The sequence below is a fragment of the Serinus canaria genome, chromosome 2 (genome assembly GCF_022539315.1).
Source record: "Serinus canaria isolate serCan28SL12 chromosome 2, serCan2020, whole genome shotgun sequence".
Classification (NCBI taxonomy): Eukaryota; Metazoa; Chordata; class Aves; order Passeriformes; family Fringillidae; genus Serinus; species Serinus canaria.
Window position 1 is genome coordinate 43,315,447 of NC_066315.1, and position 26,225 is coordinate 43,341,671.

Sequence of the window (26,225 nt, forward strand, 5' to 3'; positions counted from 1 at the left end):
ATTAATTTGATAGAAGCAGGCAGCCTATTTGAAAGCAACAGAAGTATGTAATGTAATCAAAGCATATTTGGTCCAATTACTTGCATTTGTTTATTTATTTAAAGGCATGTTGTGTACACACACTACCTTTCAACATTTATTTTAGAAGAGGGTGCAGTGTTCAATAGGCCAGGAGAACACTGAAAAAGACCATGGGTTTACTTCTAAAAATAGATATCATCAATAAGCAGTTTAGGCAACTAGAAATTCAGGTTCAAAGCCAATGTCTCAGGAACACTTTTCAGTAGAATAGGGCACAGACTCCCAAGTGTATTAGAAAGGATGCTGCCAGCATTGCAAAACTGGCTCCAAGCTGTTAATCTTGAACACATGAACAATCCACCTTAACATGTCATTTTAACATGCGACTACAAACCTGAAACTTAACACACAAATCAGCCAAACAGCCAAGAACTGAGACTTTCTTTATCATGAAACTAATCCAAACCCAGAGTCAGTCTCAAAAGCAGGTTAAGGTAGACTAATCTTTGTGTCATTCTTCATAAATGCCTAAACATGGAGCCTCTGCAGCCAGCCGCAGGCAGTCATTAATTTCACACTGTGAAAACACTTTCTAAAGACAACTCTGTAAGCAGACTGGTTATTTACCTGTCATAGTCTTGGCAAATCTCCCCAACAGCTACCAAAGCTTTCAGGTACTCGTTGGGCTGGTAGGGGTGGATGTAGTGCAGCGAGCAGCTGTTCCTGGGGTCGCCGTTGGATGCAGTGAAATCTATAGCTACCTGGAAAAGAGGAGAAGTCAATGTGCTGCAGAGCTCTTCTGAGCATAAACACACCTACAGGAACTATATATCTTAACCAGAAATAATCTGCTGCAGCAAAGAGACAGAGGCCTCACAGCAAAGGTCATTTTACAGCGCACTTAATCAAATTGGAATTAGGATTCTACAGGTAAATATATGTAGAAGCAGATGACAGTTTATAAAAGAAGAGATAATAAAACAAAAATGGTATAATTAGGTAAAAAATTACCTGCGTTGCTATTCTATGGGGAAAATTATGTTCTAATACAAATGAATCAAATTAACTATCTCTAGGTTCTCATACTTAATTAAATTAGTCCAGCTCAGGTGACTTTCAGGACATAAAAGCTTTGCAGCAAAAATGTCCAAAGAGAGTTACAAGTCCTACTAAAACCATAAATTAGCATTCCAATTAGGGACATTTCTTAGCTATTTCAATCGTTACTGTGGCTGTAGTAGTAGATAGATATTGCTTGTCTGGTATTTTTTCTCTTCAAAACATCTAAGCATTAAAAATTAACCCTCCCAATTTCACAGTTGATAGCAGGCTTAAACGTGAGCTGCAGGGTAAAAATTAAGGCTTGAATCCTGCAAAGATTTTTTGTTGTTGTTTTGGAAAAACCTTAGAGAAGATTGTGGGCAGTAGTCAATGCAAAAGCAAGTATTAATGAATCATCCTAAAATTAATTCTCCCTTTTAAAATGCTCTTAATATGTCTCACTGAAGGTTAGGCTCTGGCATGCATCATCATCGGTTGTGGATCAGAAAGTCCTCTGCTGAATTTGTGATGCTGCTTTATAGGAATTCCTGAAAGGAGCAACAAGAATCCCAAGGGTTTTACAGAGGGAACAAAGCCATTTATAAAATGTTCATGTGTCCAATAACCTATTTCTCTAAAAAACCCATTACACCTGAATATTCAATGGACAAACACAGCAAGTTGAGATTTCAGTTTTACAGTGTAGCTCAAAGGTAAGAAAGGGTCTTGATAAAGGCTGCAAAAAGAACTCTGAAGGCACAGCTTGCTTTTGCAAATGTTCAGCTTCCCCAGCTGCAGCCTCTGCTTGGCACAGGGAACACTACTTTATGCAGCTTCCAAATGAAAATGAAACATGACATTTTCATGCTTCCTCTAAAAAAATTACACAGCCTTTCTGAAACTTATTTTTGTTGCTAAAAATTTAAAGGGAAATATACTAGGTCAACCCAACACAGCTTTCCTCCATTGCTTCTGATTTTTCACCTCTGTTTTTTAGCTGAAGAAACTAACTTCTAGTAGGCTTGGAAATCCCTTTTTTGCCATGAACCCCTGGCATCTCACCACATCCAGTCAGGAGAGAGAAGAGCTTTTTGGCTTGCAAGTAAGAGTAATCTTTCAACTCTGCTTCCTACTCACTGCTCAGGCACCGAAGCACTGAGATTGTTTTCCACACAGATCTTTTTCCAAATATGGTATCTGGATTTAACTTGAATAAATCAATGGAGAGACTCTCATGACTTCACTTTTGAGGGCACATAACTGAGGAACACTACACATATTTAACTGAGGAAGAAAACAACACTAGTGGTTTGTGAAACCCAAGAGAAATCCATGGATGTTTGTATGAACTAGCTTAGTTTTGGGAAATTTTTTTGTAAAAAGTCTTATTCAAGGTATGCATATTTTCTTAAAAATAAGTATATTTTCTCTGATAATAAGTCAACCTTAATTTGATGACAGAAGGCACAAAAATGCCACTGTATGATAGGGAAACAAAGAGGATTCCTGTAAAATTGTTTAAAGTTTTTAATTGTTTTTACTGACAATCCCAAATACTATAACACATTAACAAGGCTTTAGTGACACCTCAAACAGATAAGTCTCCCTTTATGGCTAACTGCTTTGGAAATGAAATCAAGCATATGGAGTAGGAATAAGGAATGGGTTTCATAAACTTGGAAAAAAGCCTGTGGCTAATGTTTGGAAAAGCAAAAAAAAAAAAAACAACTTCCTGGAACAAGCTTCCTTTTGGAAATGGTCCTTGCAGTAGAGGTCTGCTGATAAGTAAAGAAATATCCTAATTTCCTATGATGAAGAATTTATGAATATTTGTACTTGGAAGCAGCATGCTTCTTGAATTTGATCCAAATCTCTGTTTGACTCCCACAAGGAGGACTTATAAAAGAGATGACCGCTGTAAATTGCCATAATTCCAAAATAACAATGCAGAGCTCTTCTCCTTTAGCATTACCCAAAAGGACCAAGGTCTTGTGCAAATACATTGGATAAGGATTTGTAAAAATAAGGTAATATATGACAAAAGCTATGTTAATATCACAATTGAACTTATCTTTTGGGCAGTAAATTAGGAATCTTTCTTATCATCCGTGCATTTGATTTTATCAGTGTATCTTTAAATGTATCAGTTCAAGTGCAGCAGTCATCTTCCCTCAGCTAAATAAAAGTATAACAGAGCAATAACTACACTCAGTACCAGCTTCTTTTTTTATCCTCAGACTTGTAAAAGGGTGATTTTCACTACACTCAAAACATCCTACATAGCTGGGACCTCCTGCTAGATCTGTCAGCAACAAATCAGGCTGCCCAACACCGTGACCTGCCTGAGAGAGTATCTGTCCAATAAATCTTTCTATTACAGTTCCTTTATGCATGTTACACATGCTTTCTGCTGTATTTCCTGAAGTGATGAAAATGTCTTCTGACTTCAGACCCATTTGCACTGCCAAGCTCTGAACATTTCTTCTGCAGCAGGGTACACTGTCTGATAAGAGATAGAGTGTTTGGCAATAAAACTGGCATAAAAATAGAGGGCTGGAATCAGCACTATTGATCTCTGTAGATGAAAGCTTCTTAATAACTGGTTGTAAAGTGAAGGAAAAGTTTACTTTCATTGTACAGAGACGTTCTTTCTAACTACAAACCGTGTTTCTACAATCAAGATACAAAGTATCCTGGGAATGCACAGCATGATGTTACCAAGGCTTCCATCAGTGCCTTAAATTAGCAGGTACATCACACTGCAGCTTTTTGTTATCAAATGTGTGCCTAGCATCCCAGTTTCCCTCCCTCAGCAAGTGCCCTTTCAAATCACAGTTGTGTCATACTGCCTGTACACAGCCCGAGCTCAGCAGAAATGCCATTAATATTGGGACAGTGACAACAACAGAACACCTACCAGGAGAGTTTCAAACAATCCCAAATCTACTACAGTTGGGAAAAAATGGAAATCTGGGAAAGTCCAAGGAATAGGCCTCCTCTGTTTCAGTGGTCTGAATTAATCAGATTAGGACTATGTGAAGAGGAGATTACATGGTGCACGCAGAAAGCAAGGGAGAATGGAATATCTCCCCAGCAGGCTGCACGCTTTTGTTTCAGTGACCACTGGAGAATCCATTTTGGCAAACAACAACACATCTCACAACCAGTCTGTGCTGAGGACTGCTGGAAGAAGAGTGGAAGAAAATATGTGGAGAGCCAGTTTGTGGTGATGCCGAGGCAGAACCACTGGGTTTTGCATGCAGACAGCCATAGGTACAGAGATGTCACAGTGGCTTACCCTGGGTCCCTGCAGGTTGAAAATTGATAGTGATGAGCTTACACAATACTGTGGATTTACCATTAAGGGCAACAGTAATTCAGGGATCTCTGTGGCTGACAGTATAATGACTCTTCCACTTCTTTTATGTCCTCACTGCCCATCCTTGAAGATGAGCTTACTTAAGCTTTCTGTAACCAATTGTTTGTTTCATTTTAGTAAAATGAAATACAGTAAAACACAATAGAAGCCACTATCCACTTTAACCCATTTGCCCTATCACTTTCAAACTTGTGTTTCACAGCCTACTAATAGGAAACCTGTGACAAGTAAATAAAAGGCAAGCAAATTGCCCTAACTCTTCCTTGTGTTAAGAAATTGCTCTTCCACTGGGAAACAGTTATGAAGAATCAGAGTCTGAAAAGCTGTAACTTAATATGTAAATCCCTAGATACTTTCTAATGGTGGCAGTGCTCCTTTTCTTGAGCTGAAGTTGTGGGAAATGCATATTAACTGGTTTTTGCATGTGCCTAACCAAATGTCCTTATTAGAAAAGGTTTTCAAATGTAACATGAAGGCAATAATGTCTTTCTGATAATGACCTTGAATGCATTTGATAATTGAGTTTTTCCAGTCATATTTTAGGGAGGAAATGTCAGAAAAGATAAGTTCAAGTGGTTTCCAGTGACTGGGAAGTTTCAGAAAAATGTGAAGGAGAATGTGCATTGCTGGTATGTGGGAATAAAAGAAGAGGTAGCCAGGTAAGGCAGAGAAGTAATTACACATTATGCTTTACATGAGAGAAGACAATTAAAAAGATCTTAGTCCACTGCAGAAAGTATTTTCTTCAAAACCAAAAAAGAGTCCTCAGTTCTGGGTGTTATCCAATGACTTTGTGATGAGGATGGGCAAAGTTCATGTTTAACACTTCAAAAAGCTGATCTGTACACAAGAAGACAATCCACTTCTGTCTATAGCTGCTGCTAGAACTTTCTGGTTTAAAAAGATTAAAAAATCTTACTTTTTTTTTGTCAAATCTCTTTGGAAAATGAAGGCTTGTCTAGAAAATGTGAAATGGAACATGTCAGTAGCATCCAGTGTCTGCTACTTTATATGTGGGAGCAGAAATAGGGCAGGATGCTACAGGAAAAGAAAAGATCTCCAGAAGAAGAATATTAACTTTGTGCATTAGTTTTTAGCCCTTTAACTGGCATAAATTAGAAATCACATAAACCAGACTGGAACTGAGCCACTATCTGTATTTCTATGCTACAGGAAAAACTGATATATTCATTATTACATTGTAGTTAATTCATGTTACATTATATTAAGCATATTAATTTTTAGATACATGATACCGAAAAAGATCAAACCCACACATCAATAATGTTTCTAAATTTATTAACTGGAAATACAAGAAACTGTATTTCTATTTATGAAGAGGCCTGAAAATCCTTGTACACCCTGTTCCTTGAACTGAATAGCTTCTGAGTACACTCTAAATTAGAGCTCTGTCCCCCTTTAGTGCCATCTTTCTTGGTAGCTATGGCTGAGATATGAAACACCAGCATTTACCCCAGGCTGACAGAGGAGAGTCCCTGGCTGCATCTCTCTGTGTGTGACTTTCAGTATGGCACCATTTCAGGGGAAACAACTTGCTTTAACAGAAGACTCATTCTGGAAAGGAAGGCTGGCCTTTAATACATTTTGCAAGAAAAACTGAATAATTTACCAAGGAATGGCATGTAAGAATCATTTCTCTGAAAGTAATGAATTGGTATCTAAGGGGATTCCTTTTCTTCAAAACAAGTTAGAGAAGTAAGACACTTACTGTAAACTGTATCTGGCAGCCTCCCATGATATAATCTAAGAAAGAATGCATCTTGTGTATCTGCAGACAAGAAAGCAAGACATTTAACTTAGCTTTGTACTGATAAAACATAGGAGAACTGCCTGAAAAAAATTAAATTGGAAGGAGGAGAGGGACCAGCTGAAAATAAGGTAAAAGAAGAATCATTAAATATAGTTTGAGACAGAAACAAAACTATAAACAGAAAAAGAAAAAGTAAACTCTAAACCTATAGAAAGGAAAACAAAAAAGAACCAACATCTCAGTGGGAAGTCAGGGAAAATTTTGCTGTTTGTTTAGAGCAATGGTGTAGATATAATGGAAGTATTACAAGGGATACACACAAAGTTGGAGAGTATTTAGGTGTTAGAGTTTAGTATTGTCTTTTCTGTTGTACAAGAGCAGGGATAGGGCAAGAGAATTGAAAAGAGAGTTGAGGACAGTCAACTTGCTTTTGAGATTCAAGTCCTTGCCTTTACTTTTTGTAGGGAATAGTTCCCTTTGCTATTCTACAGGCAGTTCCACAGTGTTCCAAGCACCATTAAAATGTATCACTGAGAGCTTAGTAAAGAAACAGTCAAAGAGCAAAACATATATTTACCTTGCACTGGTTAAGGATGACAATGCCTGAGTTCTTGTAGTTCTTCTTCTTTGCTTTGTACTTGGGGTTAATGCATTCCCATTGTACCTGTGAAAAAAAATAGCAGTCATTCTCTGCAGGAAAATTTTATGCACAGATTGAATAATTAACAAAAATTGCACTGCCCAATTTCCACAGCTGGCTAAATCATTACAGATAATGGTGTACAGAGAGGAAAAAAAAAAGAAAACTGTTAACTATGCAGAGAATAATTAATAGAAAAAGGCCCAGGGCAAACATCAGTCTTTGAACATACACATGTGGACATGGCACTGAGGGAGACATCCAGATTAATTTGTTGTCATCTTCCAGTCTTGTAGTTTGAGGTGTTACATAAGTAAGATTGAGGATCTTTTGAGACAACAAAAAAAAGAAGGAACTTAATACAAATGAAAATACTGGAGAGAGTAACCAGATGCATTGTATTAACTACAAAACTGTTGTCACAGTTACACTGGGTTTTGTATTAAACTCATGATTATAAAAATTCTGGTCAGCAATCATCTCACTTTCTCCTTTAAGTCTGATAGCAAAAAAAAAAAAAAAAGTTAAGAAAATCAGTAAAATGTTCACAGAGATGCAGCTAACTAATGATACACTTGAAATTTATCCCTAAAAATATATTAAAATACCTTTTTGATTTTTTTTCATAGTTTTATTTACAAATAATAAATTTTACAGCACAAGTGCCTTACCTTGTTACTGAAATACGTCTCGTTATTCTTATAACATGTCTCAGGTTCTTAATTATTTCCACTTGAAATGCCTTTCTCTGGCATCACTCTCCTTCAGGCAGAGTGATAAGGCCAAGCTTTCAGACCCTCACCTCTAATGTGTTATTCATGTGTTATATTCAGTGTTATTCATGCCTTTCACTGCAGGAGTGAAATCTACATTTGCAGATGCAAGTGCCTATTGGCATTTGTATATACAGATTTTTATCTCTAATATGCTGTTAATGTGGTTAATAACATGACTATTTCCCTTCAGGGAGGTGTTCTCAAGTGTGGAGACAAAACGTGTGATTCTGGGTAACAGAAAGAAATACAATTCCAAAAGGAAGCAGAATGATCTATTATCTAAAAACCTCTATTATGACATTTTGAAATGAAACATGTCTTAAGCATTACAGTGTTTTGCCTACAATGAAAACCTGCCTTAGTGTTACAATACTTTGTCTACAGTGAGGTACATATGTGATATATTTTAACAAAGGGGTTAGAGCACCAAAAACTATTTTTACTTTGTGCTCAGCCCCAGAAATTTCATCAAGCTTCAAACCACTGTCTAACAGCAGTTTTTTTGGATGTCTCTGAAGTATTCCAGACTCAGAGATTTTGTCAAACACCAAAGTAAGGCAAGGCAAAACATATGGCTTTGGAGCAATATGAGACCATTTCTGCACAGGGGAGGAGAGGTATCTTCATCACTGTGAAATGGAGACAGGTGACAGAGCGAAGAATAGGAAAAGACAAAAAAAACTGTTCCAACTGCAAGAAGCACATCTGCTTGCTCTCCCAGCTAGCCTACAGCTCAGTTATTTGTCTTTTGAAACAAGTTTTCCAAGTGAGAAGAAGGGCAGATACTGACTCTCGTGTTCAGGGGGAATCCTCTGTAAACGTTTTTTTCTCTGCTCAAGAGAAGCAGTCAGGCTCAAGAAATAAAATCCCTTCTCTCCCAGCAAAGAGAGTGCTCTGTAACACAACACTGGAGTGCAATAAGCTATTTGGGTGTGAAAGCAAGGCAAAACCACTGCCTAATCTTGATAGGTTGCTGTCAAGCAAAATGGTTTAACACACAGTTGTCTGCACACTTACTCAAAGTATTTCTACAGAGAAATCATGCTGTCTGTATTTCACAAACTGTAATATATCAAATAGAAAGAAAAAATAGGAGACAGGATTGCCTTCCTCCCTTTGACCTGAAGTACACTGGAGAGGTGCATTAGCTTTCCCCTGAACATCCAAGGTGAACATCCTTAATTCTAGCATCCTCCTCCAACATGAATATTTTTCCAATGTGCATATTTAAACTAGGCCTGACCTATATCAAGCCATATGATTACAATGCATATAATTTCTCTTCTTAGGAAAAGGATTACTTAAGCCTGAATAAAGAAATTTCCATTGTATTTTTATGGAAGAAGTTTATACCAAATAAGGACCAAAGTGGCATAGAACATAACTTCAAGAGAGAAAAGACTATCTCGGGTTCCCTTTGCTAACTGTAAAATGAAATTATGAATGTTCACCTACTTTGCAAAGCATTTTGAGATGTATGGATAACAATCTCAGTAACTACCTAAAGCTCATTAAAATATTCTATGTGCAAGTCACTAACATTATTGGTTTATGTGGATAATACAGCAAAGGATAGAACAGACTAGAAAATTTACAGAAAGTAGGAAAACAAAAAGAAAGAACAATTTTGCACTTATTAAATCTATTGATGATAGTATAATGAAGGGAAGGGAAGAAGAGAGGAGAGAGAAGACATTTCCCAGTTCACAGGCTTAAAAAAGCCAGTAAGACTGTTTTACACAAAGCTCAGTCTTCCCTTACCCACCAAGATCCAGTTCTGGATCCTTGGCAATTGCCACAGTTGAAGCTAAAGATATAACAAGCATCATTTGAAGGAAATTCCCTATACAGGTCTTACTGTTTATCCAGCTTTTGTAATGAGAACAGAGTTCAGAACACAGCTCTAAGCAGGTAAGTAATAACAAGAAACAATTCTCAAATATTTTGCTTGCACTATTGAGGCCAACCTCAATTTCCAGTCTGTTCCTACATTCCCAGTATTGATTTGGTATCTGACATTGGTTTTTATCGATCCATTTTTGCTCTTAAATTAACTTCTCAGTGGAGAGGAAACTAATGCAACAGTCTGCAATCTGACACTAATGGTAAACATTGTGAAGTTTGGATTCGTCATTCTGAAAGTCACTTGGCATTTCCTCCAAATGCCTGACAGCTCTGGGCTGTGCAAGCTCTTTCCCTATCGAACAACACAGAGAATCTGAAACAGAAGGCAACCTGGTTTTAAACTATCTACTGTTAATTTAAGTAACGTTGCAAATGTTGGTAATGGACTCCAAGACTAAACTGTGCTGGTGTTTCTTTTACAGACTTAAATTTAAACCACTGTGTGGAGAATTCCTGAGCAAACTCCATTCAGCTATTCTTCGATGAGAGTCAGTGAACTAATGCTGACACTTGGAAGGTCCCAATCCTCTTGTGCCTGTGATGAGGAGACACAGATCCCTCAGTGGGAGATGTTACTTTGAACTGAAGGATTCTGTCTTTCCAAACACCCTTACTCCTTCTCTTACAAAACCTTCAGAAGAGAGAGAAAATCAAACAATGCAACCACTTATGCCACACACCAGCAAAGGGAAGTGGTGCTGACTAAATGAAGGCAACCATTGTAGAAGCAAAATTTGGAGAGTATGTGGCACAAGCTATTCAGAGAAAGGACTGAAGGTGTCAGGAGAGTTTCGTGATCCCCAAGGCCAGACAGATGACAGCAGATGCTTTCTCTGGGACAGTGCTAGCACACCAGGACATTGGGTAGGCCTGTGAGGAAAGGGCTTGAGAGCTTTCATTGCTTGTTGTACGCTTGTGGCATAGCTTGTGCTAGCAGGTAAATGTTCTCTTGCCTCCCCTGCACTTTGGTTTCTCTCTTCTTCCTTCCTGTTCAGCTGCTGCAGTGAACTGCACAGTTTGTGAATGACAAAGGAATCACTGCAGTCTAATGGATGGGGCAAAACCCCCAGTCAATAGCAGGCAACATTATATCCTGCACTGTCTCTTTCTGATGCCTCAAAAAAACCAAATACTTTTGTGTGAACTGAGTCTCCTCCCACATGGAAGGCTGCTTTATTCCTGCCATCCCTCTAGGCAAGAGCACAGGATAGAGTTTTTTTTTGTTGTTGTTGTTTTTTGGGTTTTTTTTTTTTTTTTTTTTTTAATTTTTATTTTCTTTCTGTCCCTGAAATACACCCTCCAAGAGGGAAGAGCTACCTTTAATCACTATCAGAGGTTTCCTCTGGAAACTTGCCCCCAGGGAATGAAGTGGAAATTAGAGCATTCCTCATTTCCCCAGCCAAGCCCCCAGCATCCCCTGTGCTCTGAGGCTGTACCAATGGTTGCCTCCTCACAGGGATTTGGCAGGTGCCTGGTGTGGCTGCACCCTCTGCTGCCCTGCCTGGGGCCAGGAGCAGCTGCTGATGTTGCAGAGTCCTGGGTGAACTGGGCTGTCTCCTGATGAAACTGGAATTGTCCATAGGTGTCCCTAACACCTTGCTTGGCCCATTACCAAGAGCTTCAAGGTCTCACCCTGCAGAGTCATCTGAAGAGCTACCAGATGGAAAAGCCCTCCCTAATAACATCCTGAACCTGTGGGAATGTCAGTGGAGATGAGAAGTACAGCAGGGTACTTCCTCCTCTTCCCTTTTGTGTGTGTGCGAATGCACACGTGTCCATTTTTTATGTAATACAGGAACAGATTTTTCCCTTACATAACTCCCGTGCTGCATGGGGATCCAGGTGATTTCTCTGACTTTTTTTCTTCTCAAATCCCTCTGGCTTTATTGCCTTGATTAAAAAAACCAAAAAAGTGATTTTTTTTTTCTCATTAGCAGAGGATTCCTCCTTTCAACTAGGATAAGCTTTAATAGCATTTACATTTATGAAATCTCAAGCTTCTTCTTGTCCTGTTTAAATATGCTTGACAGATTAATGATAGAACACCTTAGAAGCTGCCACTGTACACACATATTAAAAACATATATTATATGTATTCTTGGAAGAAATCTTAAGACAATATAAACTCAGAGTACCTATTAGTATTTCACTTAAAAAGGTAAGGATGGGGTTATTCTTATGGTAAGGTTTTTTTTTTTGTGTCAAGATTATGGTGAAAGAGTAAATAATAAAGTTTGGAATGGTGGAAAGTGTTAACAGAAGATCTAGAAACCACAGAAATACACATTGGAAAAGACTCCTAAATTCATTGTGTACAACTGTTAACCCAGTACCACCAATTTCAGCATTAAACCGTGGCTCATGCAAGGGCTGCTTCAGATGTGCACTCGAACAAGAGGATGTCTTTGTGCCATTTTCTATTGGTGGTCAGGCTAGGTGTCAGAACATAACAGTCTATGACCATAAGGTACAGAAACACATAAAGTTGTTATCCTGAGGTTGTTCATGATTGGAAAGTCTCCTTAAAACAGAAGACCAGTAAGTTTTCCCAGAATTCAGTCCTCTCAGTCATGGAGAAGCAGCTAACACTCTGAAGGAGTCGTAATTCAAGATTTTTAAATCTCACCCAAGACATAACACGTTCAGAAAAGAAATTCATAAACAATTTATGCCACTTCTGATCAAAACAAGTGCTCTCATTCAGGTAAGGAATTTTCACTTCTCTTCACACAATACTGGTTCAACCACTCAGAAGATACCAGTGCTAGATTCACAGCATTTATCTAAATGATGCCTGGTCTCAGACATGCGTTCCTGAGAAATCTCACAGCCAAGGCAGGCCAGTAAGCTCATCTGATGCTGACATTCAAAACTTGGGATAATCAGTACACAGCCCAGGGATGGAACAGTCTTAGAAGCACTACCAGCTCCTGTAAGTAAGCAGGTGACACATATCCATTCTGTCCATCTCAAGCAGTTCTGTACCAGTTGATAGACTGGCTACAAGACAAAAATATCTTTACTTTTAGAGGGGGAGGTTGAAGAATGGGTGAGAATGATCAGTGCTTTCTGAAGGATGAACTATGTAAAATTAAAAGGCAGCTTCACCATAATTGTCAGCTTCTCCAGAGATGAGGTGAGCTGGTGAAATGGTGAGAAGCACTAGCAGCTCACACCACACAGTCCATGCTGCTCACCAGCACTGTGGTACTCCCACTCTGACTGCTTAATGCATCTGTGACAACTTGTGCTGCTGATTCCAGCCAACACAGACATTGCTGATGGGCAGAGATGGAGATCTGTGCCACTGCTGCAGCCTCCTTCCAAACCACACAGATTCGCAGCTGAAGCTTAATCAAAGTTCCTGGATCTCCTATCAATGATGAATGTTCCTTCCAATTCTCTCCAGTTTCCTGGGAAAGTGAAAAACCCTGGCTGACAATCACTAGGGCGTTTTGATTATCTTTTGACAGAACTATAGCAGTACTGTGGCTGGCTGTAAAGTCTACTGCACAAAAGAAAATATAACCAGAACAAAAAGCTTCACTGCATCTCCTTGGCAACTCAAATGGGGATGCCAGACCTGAGCCCTACTCTTTACTCTGGCTTCCACAGCATCTGAGAGGAAGTTCCAGGCTTTGGCCCTCATCTTGGACACTAGACACTCACTGCTGTGATGCAACGGGAAACAATGTCAACACCAGGGGCTGGAGGATGTAGTTTTATTCCTCTGAGTGAAGGGAGTACTACGTGGAAAACAATATCTTCTGGTCTGAGGCTATGAAAGGGTCTCTTCTAGGAACAAAGAGCTATGTTTAACCTACTCCTCTTCCCACCCACATGTAATTATATTTCTGTGATATGGCCTTCCTTATCAGGAATAGCTAGCAACATATCTGCTGGAAGGTGAAATACCTTCTGCTCTATAATTTTCTCAAGGTGCACTGTAACCTCTTTATTCAAAGTAAACACTCCACTGCACATGCTTTTTCTTTAGGGAGGCTAAAACTAAAGAAAAGAACTGACAACTGCTAATCACCCTACTTAATGTTGCACAAAGGATGTTAAGGATGTTGACATAAACTATGCACTAAGATGTTTTTATGGGGTCCACAGACAATGGAATATATTGCCTTTAGCAGCAATAGTTCTTTCTGCAGAATAGAGAAAAATGAGACAGGATGAGGGAGGGACAGTGAGAGAGTGAAAGGGAAACTGCATTCTGACTCCAGCCAAGTGACGTGGCTTCCCACACGACTGACCTCTCCTGTACAACACGGGATCACAGTATTGTTTTCCATAAGTACCTCATCTCCACCAGGACCTGCTCAAACTCCTACTGCTTGTTCTTGTCTGTTGTGCTATTAGTGCTCACCAAACCCTGACTTCATCAGGGGCAAGAGCCATCTAGCATGTGCATTTATATTTTTGGACCACTATTTATCAGCCACTTAAATGACTAAAACTTACTATCTTATTCACTCAATCTTGTTTTCCTCTAGAGTAGGCTACAAAACAAAGATTAGAAAAGAGGAGAAAGGAAACTGAGTCCCACCTTAGTGGCAACTGCGTCCCATGAGAATTAGTTATAGCAACAGCAGAGTTTTGCAGGTGCAAGCCCACAGAATAACTTCACAGCCACAACAGAATGAGAGGAACAGGGAAGAAAAAAGGCACAATTCCTAGGACATGTGGAAGAAGGTTGCAGGTAAAAGGTTACAGGTGAAAGACAACCTGCAGAATGGCAAATGGCAGGCCCATAGCAAAAGTAAGATTCAGGCACTAAAACCACAGAGCAAAATTAAAACATTTTGGGACAGCACTCTGATTCTGCAGTGACAACCTAGAACAAGAACTGACAAATGGCTGCATTAACTTCTTATGTCTCTGAAAGAGTAATCATCCTTTTTGCTAGCTGAGGATGAAAAAAAGCATACTACTTCTCCATCATATTAAAGAATACATCTTTTATCCTGCAGAGCCATTCTGCTCTGCAAGGCTCTTGTTTTGGCCAACAAGCTGTCTCCTGGGAAAGACCATGATGTGGTTTTAAGACATTTACATTGAAAATACACACCCTTTACTGCTCTCACACAGGTATTTAGGTACCTGAGACAGGTACCTGAGACACAGGTATTTGTATACAAATTTGGAGTGTTGTCTCATCACTGGCCTGGTTAATATTATTCATTCTGGGATTTCTCTACCTCCTTTGTTCCACACAAATTTTGTTTGATCCTCTGACTTGATTTGAGAGAGCAAACAGGGTTTCATCTACACTCAGGTTGTGTTCAGAAGTTATTATAATGGACTAATATATGACTGATGCATATCAGCAGTATTTTACACTCATGAGCACCATTTGCCAAACTTTAGTGTATTCTAAGAACTTCAACAGAAAACATCTAGAAGAGCCAGAAATGTTTCTTGACCTATGGCATAGACTGACTGCTTACCACTTATCAAACATCTTCTGCCTCTGTGTTAGATTTTTGCTAAACCATTATAAACAGAACCTTAATAAAAAGCCCAGATAAAGCTTATTAGGCATTTGTGTTTGGGGTTGAGATTGCAACAACAGTGGAACAATGAATACAAATTATCTGCAGGATCCACATTTTAAACTCCCCCTCAGAGAATTTATCAAAACTAACACCTTTAGAAGTAAGTAATAATAGAAAATTACAGTTTCTGGAATTAGACATGCCAAATCACTTATCATATTAAGTAATTACTATCCACTGCAATTTGAAAAGATCGGGCTGACATAAAGAAGTGAAATTATTGATAAGCTAACAATTTAATTTTCCTTCATGGCTGTAAATCATGAAATACTTAGAAAACCAATTAGTTTCATCATGATAGGTTCTAGTTAAAGCTGGCAACAATGAATGCAGCACATGAGAAATGGAGAAAGATGAAGAATGACCCTCACCCAATAGTGGCCTTTAGGCCAGCAGGGAAATGCTTTGAGGAGCCAGAATGGGCATTTGCTTTGCAGCACAGCACCTCATGGAAACCATGTCCTTGGGCTCAAAGGAAATAAATCTTAGCAGAAAGGAATGCCTGTGGAATGGGAACTAGGAAAAAACCTTGAAGTATTTCAGGCATGAACATACAGGAACAAATGATTTTTTATGTTTTCAGATTACTGTGCCCAGGTAATGTAAAACCTGTGGGAGAGATCAACACAACTAAATTCTGGGAAATGATGAGGCAATGCCACCTGCTTTATGACAGGATTGTCTGGGGAACACTGTTCTACAAAGATTACATGCTGAGATTGCTCAGGTGGTTTCCACTTACCTGTCTTCCCTCCATAGCTCCTCTCATTTCCTTGAAAGTTGAGCTAAACTCTCCAATGAAGTCATGCTTTCCATTGGAATCCCAGTCCCAAACTATGCACTGGGGAGACAAAGAGGAACAGAACAAATGAGCACATTTTCCTTCAGACAGAAAAGAGATTTTATTGAAAAACACTGCAGGACAAATAATGATGTACGCTGGGTGGAGTGTTTTATCTAAAACAAAATCACAAGACATATTAAAACCCTATTCTTGTTCTAATAAAAATAAAATGGCAAGTGGAATCTCAACACAGCTTGCTACTGATAGTTCTGTGTTATGGAGTTTGCCTAATGGAGCTTGTATTTCAGAAGGAAATAATTTCTTGCCTGCATCATTTTTCTAGGTGTGAAAATACAGGATTATGTGTGTTTGCATATTCATGGTCAAATGGTGTCCCAACTTACCTTGTTGATGTGCTGTACAAATACAAATTAATATTCAAAACCCTGTTTGCCTTGGGCAAACATTACTTTTCTCATTTTTACAGTCAGTGAAGGTGAGACAATAGTTACAGACACCATTTTTTGGAATGGCTTTGAAATTATACACATCAGTGTTTGGTGCCCATACCTTGGCTGTTTCCCAGTGTTGCTCAACAGTGACTATACAAACCAAACCTCACTGGTAGTCTTGCCTAAATTCATGCATAAAGATGAATATCTCAATGAGTTTAGCTTGGAGAATTTTATTTTACAGATTTTTCTAAATACAACTCAGCTAGCCAAGACAGAAGCACATAGCAATAACTACATGCTTTGCTAGATTGTAATTTTAAAACTGCTCCAAGGACAAAAAAGGGGCTCACAGCTTTAAAGAACAAAATCCCAAATTCAGCCTTATGTTCTCTCTAGATAAAGGTCACATGCACTGACTGAATCAGGGGGCCTTTACTGAAAATGTCCAGCTAAAAAAATACCTTTTAGGGTTTTTTTAAAAGCAGAAATGTGTCAAAGCCATCTGCCCTGTGACATGAGGAGCACGCTGTTTTAGCACTATCAGATGGTTCTGAGGGTAACAACAGTGGATTTTATCTGCCTTCCTTGTCTCAAAGAAGTTCAGTACTTTTGACCCAGCACTGGTGGTCAGACAACACAAGAGGAAGAGCAAGGTTTGCTCCTCAAAGACCCCTCAAGCCAATTGAAGTTAGCTTGGTCCAAAGGGGTACTGAGTTCATTCAGAAGGAAACTGAAATCATTGGATGTCCACTGGATTTTGAGTTTTAAATATTAAAAAAAAAAAAAAAAAAAAGCACTTTATTAAAACAGACTTTCCTGTCTATCAGTTATGCTTTCTAACCAGCCCGAATAATCCAGTCAAAGCTGGATTATTAAATCCCTTTTGAGGGTGTGGGAAAGACTCTAAAAAGCTTGAGATTCGGACCATCCTTTCACCTCCTCACCTCCAATTTTAACTGCCTTCTTTTTTTCTTTTTTTCTTTTTGTAACTGCAGGAATCTCAGACTAGATGAAGATCTCCAGATATGTGAAAATATTTTACTCTAAGACTTTTTTTAGCAGCTTTGACATTTAGGGGCTTGGTAGATGGAAAAAAGAGAAGTTCCTGCATGTGTTTGTTTATAGGCTAAATTTCATACAAGAGCAATCAAATGAAAGTGGGTTTCTGATTCTGAGAGTGGTTAGAGTGCCTGGAAAAAAAATAGACACAGTATTTTCAACACTAACAGGCCTGGAGTATTTGTTTGGATTAAATCTTCCCTAAAAATTACTCGCTGTTTCATATCAACAGAAATTTTTAGATAAGCTGGAAACAAGAAATAAGTCCAAGAAAAATTAGTTTAATTTACAAAAAAAATCCTGAAACTGATTTTGTTTCATAGAGCTATGAAAATTTAATTTTATTTTTTCTGTGAAATTTCTTGATGATATAAAAGGCTTATTTTTTATTAAAATTACTCTATAAATATTCAATAAAGAATGGATTTCACAGGTGAAGCATGACTTAAAATTATTTTTTTCTGTAATGGTTGAAAAAGCTATTAAGGATCTTAAAAGTAATACTAAATAAAAAGATTTGTCAAAATGCCATAGTAAATTGCTATAAATGTGCAAAAAGTGTAGTTTTAGTAATGCTGGGACCTTGAAAACAATGTTTTTGAAAAAAATATGATTTCAAAAAGAAAAGGGAAAAAAAGAACCCTTATTATGAAATTATCCAACCAGATTTCCTTTTCAGGTTCTGTCTTTAAACTCAATTGTAGCACAAAATACAAGAACAAACCCAAGGTTATTAGAGTCCTCCAGGAAAAGGTACTTTGAAAAATTTCTATTAGGGTGCTGACTCTTACAGAGAGGGAGAACTCTGAGTGCTTATTTGTGGTTAGAACTTTGAGTGGAGAGGAGCAAACTTAGATTACATATAAAATGTCCACTCAACAGGGATCCAACTGCTTTTTCTTTCAAGCTGGAGGTCTTCTAACTTTAGTTTTCAGAAAGCCAGATGGTACTTTAATCTTCATATTGGCTTAATGGAAAAGGCAAACAATTACAGTATTATCTCAGTGCCATTTGTTCAATTACAGCTAAGGGAGAAAGGGGATTCTTGCATGTACATCCATTATGACTTTTTTTTTCCCCCTCAAGTTTCACATCTGGCTTTAGAAATTAATTGCTACTGTCTGAAAAACATGTTGTACACAGTAATGATCCTGCATTTCAAATGTATGTGAAAAGCATTTCTGAAACATAGAAATAATGAGGTCCAGACATTTTTATAAAAATCCACTCAGACAAATCAAATAAGCAGGGAAGGATCTTTGCAAATAATCCATAATCAGGTAAAGACCACAGATGATAACCAAAGCATTATTTCCCTGTGAAATACTTCAAAGGGTTTTTTGGTCTCTCTTCAAATCAAATCCTCCACAATGTAAATCATACTTTACCTGTAGGCAATCCTTAATGTGTTCTTTGGGTCTCTGCTCCTAGAGGTTGCTTAAGTAGATGATTAACAGTATCCCTACACTCTATTAAAAGTCTCATTACCTTAAGGAGGCTTTCCATACACTTAGTTTGAATGCTGGGAAATCAATGTTCAGATAACTGGTGAAAGAATTCAGTCTCCTACTTACAGCTTACAAGCTCAAATACAGGGAATAAAAACCTCTGCTCATGCTGCATGGTGATGGAATAGCACTGACTGGAATTATGGAGAACATCTTTCCAGTTAGTGCTATTCCATCATCCTGCCTGATCCTATCTTCCTCCTCAAAATACCCACTGAGTGCAGGGAGAGGGAACCCTATGCTATCCTTAATAGAGCTACCCAGTAGACTGAGTTAAAATGACATCAGAGTATCACTGCTGGGTATCCACATCTTCATTCCTTCAGCTTTTCTTTTAAATAGTGCAAAATGAAAGATTTCTTCCAGTCTGAAATTGAACCTTTCACCGGAGAAAGGCCCATTTTAAAGAGAAAAAGATATCTCAGGTGGATGCTTGATGGAAATTTTCCCTGGTTTAATTTCAATTTTTTTACCAAGACGAGATTTTGCCAATACTCTCACTACAAAGGGCATTCAAGAAAGATTGCATTGGCACTGGATTCTCTGGCTGATTTTCCTAATGATTCCCAGCAGATGACAGCTAGATTAATCCTGCTACCTTTGCATGAGCAAGAACTCACTACACAATTTCTGATTTTATTGAGACTTTTTCCAAGTGTTGATACTAGAGCCAACAAAATTCCAGTACAATTGTCATAAAATAATTCTTCCCATAGTCATCATCCCAGCTAGCTTTAGCTACAAGAACTAAGTAAGAGAAAAGTCTGGCTACAGTAAGCATGTGCTTGTGTGTCTGCAGAAACTGAGGTTATTTTCCTCATACAGCTTCTGAGAAATGCTTAAAGTGATTTGTTCCCATTGGCTTTTCACAATGAGAGAACTATTACATACAGCACCTTTGGCTATGGGCAATGGAGAAATGTGGAACTCAACAGTGCAATTTATGAACAAGCCCCAGACATGCTCTGAAGGTTAGTTTCTAAAAGACTGGCAGTGAGTCTCCTGACTAAATCCTAGCAGGAGGCAGCAGACAGCCAGACTGGAAATGTACTTGAAAATAATCCATTCAAGTTTCTCTAAGCTAGCCAGACACTTCAGATTATAGCATGCACAAAGCCAGTAAAAAACCTGAAAATTTCCCGTCTTGCCAGCCTGAGTTTCTCCAGCTCTGTGTGTGTATGTTCAAAGTCCAACTATGAAATGTCAGCGAGGCTTGTGCTGGTACTGCCTTGCCACTTTGCTGGAGAGGAAGAGTGTTAGACCGCCCTCCTGACAACCTAACTTCACTTGAAACACTTGGATAACTTGTGACCAAAAGATACTGGCTTGGGTGGGAGAGAAAACCAAATCCTTGGCCCACTCTCCAGCTGCTCCATGCCAGCAGAAGTGCCAGACAGACAGAAAGGCAGCAGCCTCCAGCAGACACAGTCAAGTCCCTTGAATAGGAGGCTCCCTACCCTGATCTGGCTCTGATCTAGTTCATCTGTTGCATCAAAAAGGAGACTTTTCTCTGTGTTTTTACTTCAGTATGTGTCCCCTGACACTCAGTAAGGGGTGGAAGGGATACCTTGCAAGGAAGAGAACTCTCTTTGTCCATTAATTGCCTGTTGTGCCTAGCTATATTTTAGGGTAACAGTACAGAACAAAGTGGCTAAAATTCTGAACAGAAACTGCCTTGGATGACTCTTCCTTGCATTTCTGTGAAACAAGATATGTTGTGGCTGGGCAAGAAGGATTTGAATGGAATGAATTACAGCCCAGTCAGTCCTAAAATTTTTACCAATTAACTCTAAACGAAAATAACACCACAATAATTTTTATAGGTAGAGTTTATATGACACTATGTTTCAAAGAAATGAGGTCTTAAGATAACATCAGTGACCTGCTCTACTTTTTGTAGCCTTCTGAACCTCAGGAGGTATGTGGTGGCAAAAGGCTACAAACAACTGCTTCTTTGGTTCATCCTCTAGTATGAGTGAAAACTTAAAAAAAACAATCATAACCAAACAGAAACCCAAACACACACACAAACCCCCCCCCAAAAATGCCCAAACTGCTACCCCACACCCCCTTCCTCCCTTCAACCCCCTCACCAGACAGAGAAGGTGAAAAAAATCTCAGAAAAAAAATTTACTTCATTATCAAAATGATCTTCTGGAACAGTTTGTCTCTCATCAGGGTTATTACTACTTAATAATGAAGCAAATATCCTACTGTACCTCCCTAAATTATTCATACCTGACTTGGAATACTCCAAAAAATGTCTATTTTGTAGGAAGACCTTTATCCACTACTTACCCAGTCTCCCCACCTGGGTATCAGAAGAACTACGTAAAACCTTCAGCATAAAAGAAAACTCTTCAAGTTATCCTGTTTGTCTAGTTGTGATGTTCCAAAGCCAAATTCTGCATTATAAATGTCACAGTACAGAAATTTGGTTTTTTTCTGATATATATGAAATAATCCACTCTTTTCTCCATCCAGGTTGGTCATCACAGGTTTACCTTATCAGTAGTTGGGCTTCTCCAGAAAGTGAAAATAAACTTTTAAAGTCTCATTTACAATTTCCTCTGAAGTTGGCTTCCAGTGAGAATAGAGTGAAGCAACTGAAATGAACTAATGTTTCTTGCGAGTCTCTCCCTGGCTGAAATAAAACCTGCTTCAGAGCACTGTAGATAAAATATTTTAATTTTTTCTTCTCAGAGAGATTAGCTCAATTCTTTAAACTAGAGTACTCAAAACGCCCTGAACTAATGGAGGAAAAAGAGTTCATATATTATGCTGTTAGAACACAGAATTCTGTTAAGCTGAAGTTGAAGCAAATTTCCAAGTCTTCTTCTTGACTACAGAGCCACATCTTTTTTGATAACCACATTTTCTCTTCTTCTGAGCCAGAATGGACTGACACCAGTTCAGTCCACCAACACAGCTGAGTTTGCTCCTTAATCATTAGGTGAAACACTGGCTCCATTGTAGGCAATGACACTTTTCATATCACCTTCAACAAGTAAGTGCCAAGATTTCATTAACACCTTTGTGCCTCCTGTACATTGATGGTAGCAATTGGGATGTTAAAAGTTTACAGTGTTTATATAGTGCTCTACTGGACTCAGGTCCTTTGCCTGTTGGACAAGGACACTTGAGACACAAACTCACTGATAGCTTCTTTTTGGTTAATGGCAAGAGATCCTGCACTGCCTTTGACATGCTGCAGTAATTACAGCAGCCAAGACAGACCCAAAGCACAAAGAAAATAATCTTCCTGTGTATATAAACACATGGGAAGTTTGATTTTAAAATTATTTGCCTGGAGAGAAGAGTGAAGGGAAGAAGAATTCCTATTTTTCTACAAAACGAGGCAGGTACTCTGACTCAAAATCCAAGTGAGCGAGTCATTTTTGTTGACAGCTGTGATATGACACCTTCCTGAGTCTACTTCAGTTCTTGCAAAGTAAAACCAGAGACCATTTACAGAACCACTTTCACTGAACCAGCCTCTCTACACCAGCACTAGAGGTTTAAGTACATCAGCAGTGGCTCAGCAATGACAGGAATCCTCACAGTTGGATGCTGCCCTTTCTTGACAGCTCACAGCACGTAAGGATCATCAGGGTCATTTCCAAACCAATTACTTAAAACCACAGCTTGTTGATTACCCTTATTTGTATTACAAGGGTGCCTAGGAGCCTGAAACACAGATATTTCAGTGCTGACTAATGAAGCCCACAGATATTTCTCTGAAACAGAGAAATAACACTACAATAAGTTAAATTATGGGAGGGAGAACTTATAACTGGATTTTCAGTGACTATTTACGTTTTTCATGGTGAAAACAAATAAGCTTCTACTTAACAGTCCCAGTTAGGTTGATGCAACAACATGCTCAGTATATTTACAAGCAATCATACAGTAACTAAACAGGTTCAGCATGGACCCAAATGCATGCACACTTCCATTTCTGCAGATGAGACCTAACACACAGATCTGTGTATTTGTATTACACTTTCTTTATATTCAAGAATTCCATGTTAATAACAGTTTTTTGAGTACGTCTATCCAAAAACACCCTTAGCAAGTGATTATGCAACAAAGAAATTGGGCAAGTTTTTTAGTATCCTGCTTCTGGTCATGGAGACTTAATTGTCCAACAACTGTGAGCAGGCTGGAGCACTTTTTAAGTAAGTATAAAATGGTGACTTTCCATGTCAATCAACCAGATTTAAGATTTTGAGACTGTCTTTGGTCTTGTAGTCCACAACATCATGTGCAACATCTTTTTCAGTTACGATGAACAAATAGCAAAAAGTAGCAAGAGCAAAAAACTTCTGCAAATACTCCCCTGAGGCTCCTGTTGTGAGATTATCAACATGCCTCCTGTAGTTTTCTCCATGAATATCCCTTCTTCTAGCTTGCAATCTGTTCTGTCCTTATGCAAAAGAATATTTCTAAACTTTTGTGAGGGATGATGAACTAGTGTACTGACCCAGCAGTGCCTCCTCCCATTAGATATATCTGAGATTTCTGCTCATTGAAGTTACAAACAATTCCCTACATAGCAAAAAAGGGCATTTACTCATTGGCAGGCCTCTCTGGGTTACCTTTTGGAGAAGCTGAAAGCACAGCGGTGAAATTCACCATAATTCATATCTGCATATCTAAAAGCTCTCAGACAGAACAAAATTCTATCCAGTTCCCACTGTCTACTTTCAGCTCCTAAAAAAAGCTTGTTAGCTTTATCTTGCCCTCTGAAAAGCAGCAGATAAAAATCAGCCATTGCCTTGTATGTCAAGCAGGAAAGGAAGGTGGTGATACTTGGCACAAAGAGTACAAAATGCTCTTCCATACCAGGGCAGCATCAACCTGTCCCCAAACACCAGCTGTAATAATGATGAGTGTTTACAGAAAGTAACTGATTACACTGTTTGTTCTGTTGTCAGTCAGTGGGGGACTTAATGACACATCTCTTTGATGTCATTACAAAAGAATGTTTAAACATTCAGGCAAACAGGTTTAATGGCCCAGAACTGGGCACCCTATTCAGTGGATGATAACACAGTGGAGGTGGGTCTTCCAATTATGGGTGGGTTCTAAAATGAAAACCATTAGGGATTTCAAACATAGAAAGTTTTTAGTATAAAGTGGAGAAGAAATCAATTGAGACACAGGAAGCAATTTTAAGTGTTTATTAAAATAATATTCTAAACCATGTTTCCTATGGAAAACCAAGAGATACAGGTAGAGACAGAGCACAGGTCATTATAACAGAAATGGGTAAAGTAACCTGAGGGATTAATGTCAAAGGTTAAACCTAAGCTTAATTTAAGGGTAAAGGTCTAAAAATAAAGGTCACAGTTCCTTATCTCATAGTCACATATTTGATTTTTTAAATCCTTGTGAAATTACTAATGAATAATTTGCACTTCTTTTATCAGTCATCTCCAAGTGTAAAGGGCCTCATTTCTGAGCTGGGTTTCTTTTTTCCAATTGGTTTATTTACTTTTTTTTTTTTATGTTGTGTGCTTCAGCTAGTGCTTTCACATAGATGCAGTGATGCTCCAAGGTGAGTCCTCCATATAACATCTCACAATTAGTGCACAGAACACACAGTTAGAAACAATTCTACCAGGCCTTTTCAGCACTGTTTTAGTTTTCTGCCCAGAGTTTTATTTTATTTCCTATGCTGTGTTTAGTGTTAAATTTGTCTCCCTGCACTGAAACAATCTCTATGAAGACTCTAAATCCCTGCAAAGCCACAAGAATCCAAGGCAATGTATTATCAAAGATTTCCAGTAAAGAGTTAAATTAAGATCATTACATGGTGGCTGGATCTTCCAAAAACACCATGTATCAGCTAAACATATTTTCCTGTTTCTTGGAAGCTCGTGAACCTGCCAAAACTGTGAAATGGCAACAGTTGACAAATGCAGTATTTTATATGTCATTGCTCACGTTTTTGTACACAAAAATTTAATAAGCTGGTTTCTTGTTTTGTTCTTGTACTGAGTAGAAAATAACATTTTAACCTTTTTAAATTTACGCAGACTTCCTTTCCTGTTTGTATTTCCCTTGCATCCATTCAAGTATTTAATAAGTGTTCTCCAGAATTACGAGTTCTTAGTAGCTGCTCTATATTTTCCAGGTTTATCTCTTTCCATAACAATGGATGTGACACTTGGTACAAACAAGCAAGTTGTATGATGGGGTGGGAACATGAGGGCGAGCATCCTGGGAAAGCTGGCACAGGAGGAGCATTTGCTCTTGCATTTGTCTATCAGGTTTGTTTCCAACATCTCAGGGAGAAACAGGCTGAAAACCTGAAGTGCTCAGCATCCTGGTTACCCTACATGACTGGCAAACCTGAGGGTGTGGCCATATATGAATACAGCAATCTCTTCTGTAAGAATATTTTATAAGGATAAAGGCATGGAAGGAAAGGAGAAAAACAGTGGCAGAAAATTTGCTGTGGAAAATAGAACCACTGAGGTTTCCACATGGGTGAAATGATCTAGAAATCAGATGAAAGCTGAAACCTAATGAGGTAATTGAGTGCTTTGCTGTAGCATTTAGGGAGGCCAGATTCTTCCCCTATGAAGAAGATGAGGCACTGTGAAATATACATATATACTATAATGTAACATATTATAATCCTATATTAATAAAATAATATATCAAATATGATATACAGAATATTATAGATATTACACGTATACATATAATATATAATATATAAATGTATATGTACATATACATATATATGTATATATGCATAAAACATACATATTCTATAATACACATTACAGATTATATAGGCATTCCAAATCAACAATTAAAATAGTATTTTAATCTTGCCTTGTATGAGTCCTTGCTTTTTGTGAGTCTCTGCTTTTTATCAAGGAAACATGATGTTGTTTAAACACTGACGCATAAGGAAACTCAGCTACACACATTGGAACTAAAAGAAGGAATCTGACAGCTTTCTGTAGAGCATAATAATATTACAAAGACACAAATAGTCTGCTGCATGCAGAGTGCTCCAGTAAGTAGTTGCCTTAAATCACTATTGTGATTTTCTTTTGCCCAATATACAAAGCAAAGCATGCACAAACTGTAATTAATTTGATTAATTTTGTCTCCCTTCCTCTTTTGAACCATCTAAAAACAGATGATGTTTTTTTGGTGAAATTATATTTTTATTTTGCAGAGTTTCTATGCTTATCCTGTTTCTAACTCAAGAGCAATATGTTCTGACTTAGGCAAAGGTTTGAAGTTTGGTATTAAACAACCTCAAAAAAGTTCTGACTTATTCACAACACAGCAAAATG

The 26,225-nt window shown here is 38.2% G+C and overlaps 1 protein-coding gene across 2 annotated transcripts in view; it reads right to left on the reverse strand.

The window, feature by feature from the left end:
* CPNE4 (copine 4) overlaps window positions 1-26,225 on the reverse strand; it is a 226,138-nt gene that overhangs the window by 37,648 nt on the left and 162,265 nt on the right. For both annotated transcript variants that reach the window (XM_018909658.3, XM_030238078.2), the window contains 4 exons: window positions 15,840-15,938; window positions 6,790-6,876; window positions 6,171-6,230; window positions 649-782 (listed from right to left, as the gene is read on the reverse strand). In XM_018909658.3, coding sequence (XP_018765203.1) covers window positions 649-782; window positions 6,171-6,230; window positions 6,790-6,876; window positions 15,840-15,938 — 380 coding nt within the window. The remainder of the gene's footprint in view (window positions 1-648; window positions 783-6,170; window positions 6,231-6,789; window positions 6,877-15,839; window positions 15,939-26,225) is intronic.